Source organism: Solanum stenotomum, chromosome 1 (assembly GCF_019186545.1).
Source record: "Solanum stenotomum isolate F172 chromosome 1, ASM1918654v1, whole genome shotgun sequence".
NCBI classification, from domain to species: Eukaryota; Viridiplantae; Streptophyta; class Magnoliopsida; order Solanales; family Solanaceae; genus Solanum; species Solanum stenotomum.
Genome location: NC_064282.1, coordinates 23,761,134 through 23,772,014, shown reverse-complemented (window position 1 = coordinate 23,772,014; position 10,881 = coordinate 23,761,134). Strand labels below are relative to the sequence as shown.

The 10,881-nt window shown below is 34.7% G+C and overlaps 2 protein-coding genes across 2 annotated transcripts in view; both read left to right on the top strand.

The window, feature by feature from the left end:
- LOC125844013 (calmodulin binding protein PICBP-like) overlaps nt 1-10,306 on the top strand; it is a 32,497-nt gene extending 22,191 nt beyond the window's left edge. Inside the window, exon 3 of the transcript XR_007444102.1 lies at nt 10,253-10,306. The gene's annotated coding sequence lies outside the window, so the exon portion shown is untranslated. The remainder of the gene's footprint in view (nt 1-10,252) is intronic.
- On the top strand, nt 7,237-10,306 carry LOC125844028 (calmodulin binding protein PICBP). Its single transcript, XM_049523262.1, has 2 exons — nt 7,237-9,861; nt 10,012-10,306. Exon 1 carries the CDS (start codon nt 7,417-7,419, stop codon nt 9,847-9,849), a length of 2,433 nt encoding a protein of 810 aa, XP_049379219.1. The 5' UTR covers nt 7,237-7,416; the 3' UTR covers nt 9,850-9,861; nt 10,012-10,306.
- Nucleotides 10,307-10,881: the final 575 nt, after the last annotated feature.

Genomic DNA, 10,881 nt, shown 5'->3' with positions numbered 1-10,881 from the left:
CCCATCCAAATTTGTCAGAGTCCAGAGAGAATTGCATCTCTCTAGAACTTCAGCGTGGAATAGTCATTTTTGCAACAAGCCTTCTGTCATGTCATGATCTTTGTGATGCTTGAATGTTCAAATCATTAAGCGTGAACTTGCACTTGCATGGACCTTGTGCCTACTTCTAAGACTGATCATTCATTTCCACACCATATATGGACAGGTCCAATGAAGCTCGTTCAATGTACGAGAAACTTCAGTCTCATCCTAATCCTGGAGTTAGCAAGAAAGCAAGACAATTTATGTTCAGCTTTCAGGTAATCATTAGCTATTCAGGTAGCTCATGTTGTGCATCTACCTAGAGTGTAAAGATATGTTGAAAGGTTGAAGTTTAATAACACACTTGATTTTGGACAGGCGATTAGAAGTTTAGGTATCTTTAAGGGCTTTGTTGGATATTGCACACCTTCAAATGACAGAGCTAGGAATTTATACACGGGGGTATTAAAAAAAATGCTAGACTATCATAGCTGGAATTTGAACGTGTGACCTTAAGTAACTTCCAACCGTTGTTTACCACACTACACTACAATCTTCCCTTATGTCTAGGGGTTGAATGGTTTATATTATAACACTAGAATTAGATACTACATAACTTATGCGGATAAGAAGAAACTTATGTAAACTTATGCTGAGCAAAATCAGGTCATCTTGTTACTACTGAGTACTCAAATGTTGTTTTGGTTAATGGTAGGCCATGGAAATGATGAAGGTAACTGGCTCAACATTCTTTTCTATGAATACTGGCTATCAGAATTATTTCGACGCTTTTATTAGGGATAAAGTAAACTATTCCAAGGATGAAACAGAAGAAGGTGCAATCCAACAAGCAATTCCTTACATTATATTTCTTCTTTTTCCTATTTTTATTGTGCTATTAATTGCTCTAAGAAAGGGTATATAGGTTTTGTATAGCATTTAACATCTTGAAACTCAAACAACAAATAACATTGCAACTGAAATGCATGTTTCTCCCTAGTATATATTGTAATAAAGTTGTGGGTTTATTTGTTGATGACCGTGGTGTCTGGTCCAACTTTCACGCACCACCTCCTACTACAACATGTACCTAAGTTTTGAACTTGAGACCTCAGAGCTCTCAACCGCTTCATTAACCACTAGGTCACACCCGTTGGTGCATAAACTTGTGGGTTTATGTAGAGATTGAGTTTGGTAAAATCTCCATATGCATGATCAAATAGGATAATTACCATCCAACACCTTTAGGTATCTAGTTTACGAAATAGCTAACAAATGTATACTTTTTGTATATTTAACTATAATTTACATATACTGTATAATAGGTTTTGTATATTTAGACTAAACTAGTAAAATTACCCATGCTTCGTGTGGGAATTTAATTTCACGAAATTTATAAAATAATATTTAAAATCTATCAGTCATTAAAACTAAAACACTATATTATTTTACATACAAGATTATGTAGTAACAAACATTAATAATGTAAAGGAAAATGAAAGTTATTACATCTTATCATTTATCCTTAATAACATAAGCATAAATTAATGATTGTAAAAATACATACCAGGATTTGTAACATAAGTAATGTTGTCAGTGAGCCACTCAACAGGATCAAAGCACACAAATATTTAATTGTGAAGAAGAAGAAGAGAAGGTTCAGAATTTTCGTTGTTTTAAAATGAGAAGAAATCCCTCTATTTATAGACAACAAAGGGTAGTGTGAACAAATGTTTATTGTGCCTTATCGGAAAAGTTACAACTATTTGGAAAAGTTGCAACCCTTCAGAAAGGTCCCAACCTTTCATAAAAGTCACAACTTTTCATAAAAGTCGCACCTCTTCATTAAAGTCGCAATTTTTCGTAAAAGTCACGACTTTTCATAAAAATCGCAACTTTTCATAAAAGTCGCAACTCTTCATTAAAGTCACAACTTTTCATTAAAGTCGCAAAAAGTCACTAACTTTTCATGAAAGGGGAAGGATAGTTTTGGAAATAAATAAATTAAAAGGGAATTCTGGTTTGTGGTGGCGCCACATAGGCATACCTAACGTTCTCTTTTATATATATATATGATTGGTAAATAAATTTGGTCGAACCGTACATTTTGGTAAGTTTCTCAATTTAATATTATAATAAGGCGAAATGGTATGATGGACCCTTATACTTGTATCAATTTGTATTCTGAACCCTTCTACTTACACCTTTGTCATCTGGACCCTTAAACTCAATAAAACACAGTTCAACAAACCCCTTTGACCATTGACCATGCTTATGTGGCATTAGGATGTCTGAGTTGGCAAAAGTGTGTAACTACACGCCTATTAAGGCGAGTGCGGAGCATTTTCACTTAAAAAAAATATTTAAAATATAATTTTTAAATTTTTTTTAAACCATTAATTAAAAAATTCATTCTTCTTCACCCATTACACCTCCTTTTCAGCCATATTCATCCCCTGTTTCTTTTTTCCCACAATCTATTTTCATTTATTTAGATTATCTTGGGCACCTCCTTGAGTCAACTAATTCACCGACGGATGGAGAAAGCGGCGCTAGTGGTGTGATCGCCGGACACCATTGATACACAGTGGAGTGAGAGAGAGGCGCGACTGGTCAACGGAGAGGAAAACGAGGTGGGTGAGGGTGCGAGGATCTAATCATAGCGGCGAAAATGGTAATGGTGTGCAGCGGAGATGAACACAAATGGTGATGGTGTTTGGCTAGATCTGGTGTGGTGGCTTAGGTTGTTGGTTTTGTGAAGTTGGAGAAGGAAAGGAAAATGGTCGTGACGTGTGGCGGAGATGAAGGCAGGTAAAGGAAGGAATATGAGTGGTTTCACTAGCAACAATGGCGACGACAGCGACGGTTTGGGCCATGAAACAGTGGGAAGGGGAGAAACAATAATGGGTAGATTTCGACGAGTTTCACGGCAGAGGTTGGTGTGAAATTGTATTTGTAAGCAATTTGGGGTGTGAAAATAGTAGTCGGTGTTGGATTACGAAAAGTTTGGCCAGATCTGGTTGTGCCGTGATCAGATCTGATTGTGCGGTGGCTTAGGTTGTTGTTACTGTGGAGGTTGGAGGAGGAAAGAAAAATAGTGATGGTGTGCGGCGGAGATGAAGACGGGTGAGGGAGAAAGTATATGTGATTTCGCCGGCAAAAATGGTGACGACGCCGGCGATGGCTTTCTTTTGCTCGTGAAATAGGGAGAATTAGAAATGCCAATAATAAATTAAAATGTTATTATTAAATAATTTTGGTTAATAATTTTTAAAAATAGTTATGAAATAATTATGATGTGGCATTAATATATCTGACGTGGATATGACATGTCAATTATATAAAGGAGAGTGAGCTACACACATGGTTGGAGGGGCTTAAAAGTCTCATTTTAATTGAGTTTAAGGGTCCATATGACAAAGGTGTAAGTAGAAGGGTTCAGAATACAAACGGATACAAATATAAGGGTCCACCAGACCATTTCGCCTTATAATAATATGAAGCTTTATTTTTCTAAATACATGTACATGAAACACTATTTATGCTTTTGTCAAGTATGGTAGACATGAAATAACAAAACTATATACTTTTTTTTTTTGGGGTTAAGAAAACTATATATACTCAATCTTCACTAAGTGTGTACCTTAGCAGTTAATGAAGTGAGTGTGATACTCAATCTTCACCCAAGTGTGTATCTAATTCCAAAAGAATTGGAACTCTCATTAGTTAAGTCTTAACCTTAACATCAAGGGGTGAACACCTAATTCATTTGCTATTGTGAAACTTTTCCAATATTAGGAAATAATTATGTAACGTAATAAATTTTAAAGTGATAGAAAATAAACTGTAATTATAAATTAAACTATGATGAGGCAGAGATGTTATTGATGAATATATGTATTTGTGTGTATAATTTTGTTTCTCCCGTGATTCTTTCTTGAATTTCCTTCGTAATTTGAGGACTAAATAACGTGTTTCTTGAATGTAAGATGATTTAGATTTCCTTGCAATGGATTTGATTGCTAGGATCATCCGGTATGAACTTTGACAAAGATCATATTTGATATCTTGATCCTTTATGAATATTTAAATGTGAACAAGGACTTAGAGTAGAATTATTTTTAAAAACCCAATTTAAAATTAAATTGAATTCGTCTTATAAAGTCTCATCAATTTTGTTGTCCGCAAATAGTTATCTTATGAAATAATCATATGATGAAAGACATTCGAAGAAAACCAATAACAGTTATATGTACCACATTTTACTTAAACCTTATTGCTAATAATAACAACCTACCTAATATAATTTTTATATAGTTCTTATCTTGATTTTATAGTCGAAAAGTTATTTTTAATAGAATCCTCGACTTAAAAGAAGAAACCGTTCAAATTAGTGCAGAAAAATAATGAAAATAAAGAAGTTATAAATATTATTAGCAGTTTAATAAAATTTTATTGATGAAACGTAATAAATATCCGATAAAATAATTGAGGAAAACGTAAACCGACAAAACATCATCGGCTTAAAAGCAAAAGATGAAAGACTATCACTGTCTTTCGTGGAACAAAGTTAGGATAAAGAAGAATAGTATTTCCTCCATCCCATTTTATGTGACACTTTTTAATTTGATATAGTGTTTAAGAAAAAAAAAAACTTTTGAAATTTATGGTCTAAAACAATTTTTAGATATTTGTGTGGCTAATCATTTTATTAAAAGTAAAATAGAAATTCTAAAGTTACATTCTTTCATTATAGTAAGATAACATTCTTTTTGAGACAGATTTAAAAAAAAAAAAAGATGCCACGAGACTAAACGAGTCCTATCAATGGTACATGAAACAAGACATGACATCACCCATGCAATTCTAGTCTAATAGGAAATGACTCCTAACATGAGTCGTGGACTCGTGGTGTAGTTGTAGAATTGCTTCCTTGATCAGAGATCTCCGATTTGAATTTTGGGTATAGAAAAAATCTTGTTGGAAGCATCACTCTCAAATGAATCCTACAATGTGCAATTCAAGTTTAATCAGACTCTAATATAAACTCCAAATATCGAGGAAAAGAAGAAGAAGACTCCCATTTTATATCCACAACTTTCTGCATGGGCGGTGCACAGAAAGTTTGGGACCAAAAAGAAGAAAAAAAGTGATTACTTCACATAATTGTTGGTAACATTATCAAAAGATAAACATCTCTTTTCTCCGAGATTTATCAAAAATCATCTTTCTACTTTATTTTAAGGTAAAAATTAAATCTGCATACAATATACATTGAATATATTATAATTAATGAATGTTTTGACATCTTAACTCATCTTTTTTGTATTTCAATTAAACATCCCAACTTACAAAATGATCTTCTCGATATTTTTTAAATTTAACCACTACTTTTTATTTTTCCTTAAAGAAAAAGCAAAGAGGAAAAAAAAAAAAAAAAAGGTGAGGAGCGTCTGCAAAAATCTGGTGTACAAATTAGACGCTTCTCCTCAGTACCTCATGGTGGGGTACTATAAATATAACCCAACTTTTATTTGCCGACCATTTACTCAAAATTCCTTTTTCTGCCAAATTTGTGGCCATTTCCACTAACTTTTTTTTTTTTTTTGAAAAGTAAAATAAATTAAACAAGTCCATTGATTTTTTAATGGTCAACTAAATCACCCTAGAATACAAGATTTGTCTTCTGTTCATTCCCATTATTTTATTTTCTTTATTCTAATAAAGCACAAAAAGAAGATAATATTCCTCATCCCTAATATTTTTAGAAAGTTGATCTAAATGTTTTAGATTTTTAATTAGAACTATGATTAATTTAATAAGGTTTATTACTTGAAAACTAATGGCTTTGGGTATATATATTAAAGATCTACATAATCAGTTAAACCATATGTTATGCTCCCATAGTTTATGCCATTATGGTTTGTCCAACTAAGTTGATCTTTAACTAAAATTATTGCTCCTATCATTGCCATTTTTTCAAAAATAATAATAATATAGTATTTCGGTGGGATCTTCATGAATAGAAAAAAATTGCAATCGATTTGATAATGATCGAGAGACTATATATATATATATAAGTACTATTGATTGAGAGGAGTAACAAATCTCATTACAATACCAAGTTGTTTTACTAAAAAAACTGTCATCCCTTGATATATAAAGTTTGAGATTAATTTATTAAGTATTTCATTATGATTATAAGCTAAATCAAAATAAAATTTAAGTTCAAAATCTTACGATTATCTATCACATATAGAAGGTGAAATTATAATTTCAGGATCATAACAACAATAATATCATACTCATTATGATTCCATAAGTGGGATGTACACAAACCTTATCCTTACCTAGTGTCCTCGGCTAAAAAAAAACATTAGATGAGACAAGTACAAAAGTAAAATATATGATTTAAACATTGTGAAAATTGAATCATAATTAGGATTACTTTGTATTGGACCAAATAATCCATCAGTTATTTTAACGAGACAGTGCCATATGTTGATTTGTCACATATATCACAATAATGCAAACCAAAATGAACATAAAAATTAAAAAAACCAAAAGGGCCACAGGGCCCTATGACCTCCCAATTAGTGCAGGTCAGCATCTAATTCTTATCTTAATCTTATCATTAATTTTTTTTTTATTAATTGACATGTTTTCTCCATTGTCGTATTCCCTCTTTTCATAAATACTTTGATTTGTTGCACTTGACCAAAGATCTTTCGAAATCAATGTTTTTACCTCCTCGAAATATGGATAAGTTTTGCGTACACTCTATCCTTACCATACCCCATTTGTGGAATTACACTAAAATTGTTATTCCCTCTTTTCATAAATACTTTGATTTGTTGCACTTGACCAACTTTCTACCTCCTCGAGATATGAATAAGTTTTATGTACACTCCATCCTCACCAAACCCATTTGTGGAATTACACTGAAAATGTTATTCCCTCTTTTCATAAATACTTTGATTTGTTGCACTTGACCAACTTTCTACCTCCTCGAGATATGAATAAGTTCTGCGTACACTCTACACTCACCAGATCTCATTTGTGAGATTATACTGATTATGTCGTTGTTGTAACATTAAAAATTTCCCACATGACAAATCAAACACCAAAAAGCAAGAAGACCCCTACCCCACTCCCCACCCCCACCCCCCACCTACATACACACACAAAAGAAAGCAAGACAAGAACATAAAAAAAAAGAAAGCTGCCTACAAACCAAAGGCAAATAAACCATTTGGAATCTCTGGTAGTTGAGATTTCAAAAACAGCCTTTCTTCATGAACTAAAACTCTCTTTATCTCATGAAGAAGAAACACTACCTCAAATCCATAAATCCTTGAAAAGAATATATCTTTCTTTTCCCAAAACCAAATTAAGATGGTGCAAAAAAAAGTCCTCAACAAGCTTGGTATCAAAACTGATCATATTAAAGCCAACAACCAAATAATGAACCACAAACCATCTTTTCCTATATCACAAAACCATGAAACCATCAAGAATAGAAAAGCTGAACTCAAGAAAAAGATGATGAAGAAATCAGGCAAAACCAAACACTTAGAATATGAAATCTCCCACTCACCAAATTTCAGAAAATATGTACCTCAGCCAGGCAAACCACCCACTAGTACTAACTCATCAACACCAACGAAGCGTCAGCGTCAGAATCAGAATCAGAATCAGCAACAACAGCAATCAATATGTACTCCAAATTATATGAAGTCCACAAGCAGTTCTGTTGCAAGGAAAGAGCAATCTCAGGTAAGTTCAAGGAGCCTTCAAACTTATTCACAAAGTTGTAGTAGAAAGAATTCAAGTAACTCAAAGTTAGGCTCGGGTAGTTCTGTTAATAAACCAATAAGGAGTTTGTTAGCTAGAACTCCTAGTTTTAAACCAACAAGAGTTTCATCATGTTCCCCTATTGTTATGTATGATGATTTCCAAGTAGAAAGGGCTACATGTTCATCAACTTTGAAAGAAGTTAAGTTTCCTTCATATCTTGAACTTAGTCCTGGAGGAACAGAATCAGATGGAACTTCTGTTTTCAAGGTTTGTCCATACACATATTGCTCTCTTAATGGTCATCATCACCCTCCTTTGCCTCCATTGAAGTGTTTCTTGTCATCAAGAAGGCGTACGTTGAAGAATCAGAGGAGCTTCAAGTTGGGATGTGTCTCTCCTCGTCGAGCTAATCCTCGTGGATTAGGCTTGAATGATAATGTGCCAAAACAAATAGAGAGTACTACAGAGAAGGTAGCTCCTCTGACAAATGAAGATGACAAGGAGTTTTTTGTCGAAATTTATAGCAACGAAAAGGAAGAGACCAACTCGGTAGATGATTATTACATCATTGATTCTTCTGTCACTGATCTTGTACCTTCGGGTGAAAGCAGTGAAGTGGCAGCAGATGATACCGAGGACAATCTTGATCAAAAGAGAGAAGCTATTTCAGCAGAAATCAACACGCCTGGCTTTTGTCCTGCAGAGAATCCGAATGAAGGTGCTAGTGACATGGTTCAAGAGGAAGTGGATATTGAATCCTTGAGTATGCATACTGAAATAGAGATGGAAGCAACAGCAGAGGAGCTAGAATCTGAAGCTTCTGATATGGACTGGGATGTTGAGAAGTACTTTGCATTTAGCGAAGACGAAACTGGTTCAATCTCAGATGATATAGATCCCATCACATTGGTTGATGATCCAGTTGTCAGCGAGGAGTTCACGGAAAAATCATCTAATCCTGAACTTCTATCTGACAACACTCTGGAAGAGTTCTTTGATAAAGAAAGTATCATCTCTGGAACAAGTTATGATTATGCTGACTCCGAATCAATCTGTTCGCATACAGAGTTTGACATTGATGAGTGTGTTGAAGTGTCTGAGGACACTACACGTATCTCTCTAGATGTCAATTTGATTCTGGATGGTACAGATAGTGAGACAGCAACAATGGATTATCAGGCTGCTGTTAAGGCAGAAGAAACCTTCTGTCTAGAAGATGAAACTGCAACTTCTCACGAGGAATGCGTAACTCTTCAAGATGATGATGCAGCTGCACTTACAGGCTATCAAGAACTCAATGTTTGCTATCTCAATGAAGTGCAAGATGAAACCTGTAAGGATAATGAAGAGCGTTCGGATGAAAACATTGTTGTCAAGATGGAAGATACAGAAATAAAAACAGATTGCTGTGAACAAGGAGATGAAAATGGTCATGGCAATAATGCTCAACTGTTGGTAGTAGAGGCAGATCTCAAGGACGAGAGCGATGGAAGCCATCAAGATGAAGATGGAAGTGAAAACGCCTCTGAAGACTGTACAAGTCATCAAGCTGAAGATGGAATTGAAAACGCCTCTGGTGTCGAAGTGGATCAAACAGCTGAGGCATGTGTGGAAAAGCAGAACCAAATCAAAGATAAGAAGACACATGCAAAATATGATTCGAGTGAAGAAATGTCTGAGAGGTACATAAACCTGAGAGGCATAGCCAGGCGCAATGACACTAAGGAGCCAGATGAGTCAAGAGACTTCAATCCACGACCACCAAATTTCCTGCCACTGGAGCCAGATCCAGATGCAGAGAAAGTTGATCTCAAGCATCAGATGATGGATGACAGGAAAAATGCAGAGGACTGGATGCTTGATTTTGCACTCCGACGAGCAGTGGACAAACTTGCACCAGCTCGTAAGAGAAAGGTTGCATTGCTCGTGGAGGCTTTTGAAACAGTATTGCCAACATCTAAATGGGAACCTCACCTCAGGCGCAGTGCATCAGGGTTCACACATCCTAGACCAATTCAGGCTTGCAACTGATGCCAGTTTCAGGTCAGTACAAAACTCATACCATCTAATACAATTCTGCCTTATATGTCATGATCAAACTACTATAACCAGAATGCTAGATGAAATCTCGAAATACACAGAATTGTTTTCATAGATGAGTTACAATAAGCACATGTTCTCATTGTGGCACAGGTGGACATCAGCGCGGAGCTAGTAAGACAATCTTTCGTCCAGGAACAACTGGCTTGTTGCTCACAATTTACAACCCTCCGACATGTGCATGGATTTCAGCTTAAAGGCATATATGGAATCGATTGGGATTAGATGGTGGAAAACATCATCATGGTATCTCAAGTAATTTATAATAGAGCTTTCTAGTGCTCTTGTTTCCTGAGGATGATGTCTAATGCATACTTTAGTACTGTTGTGAAAGGTTTTATGTACTTCAATCTATGGCTTTATCTATAGTTGGCTAATATTTCTTAAATGTATCCTGACATGTTATTGTACCATTATCTTCAACGATCATCTCTGCTACTATCTGAAGTATGCCAATAAAATACTTTTGACATGCATTTAACCAGTAATCACTACTGAGCAAATTGAATATAACAGCTCGAATATTGGTTAGAAGAGATTTTAGTGTTCATCAAAGAGTAGGAACAATTCAAACACTAACTGCTCCATGTATGTAGAGGAAACAACTGCATCTTAGCTAAAGTTATTTACTATCACAAACTTTTAGCTTTCTCTCCTAAATACTTCAACTTATGATTCCAAACAAACTGGAATTAACAAAAATAAACTACTGAGAAAATGAAACCTTTGGAGTTTACCCCTCTTAACCACATAAAAATGGAAGTCAACCAAACTATCACCTGAAAAGGCAAGGAACAACGTAAAATACAAATTTAGATCCTCATTCCTACTAATACAACCATAAGCTTAGGAAAAGACAGGAAAAAGGCGCAAAAAATAATTTCTCTTCAGAGCACAATACATGTTTAACTAAAACCACACATAAAATGTTGGAAAATAGATATATATTATGTACAAACTATG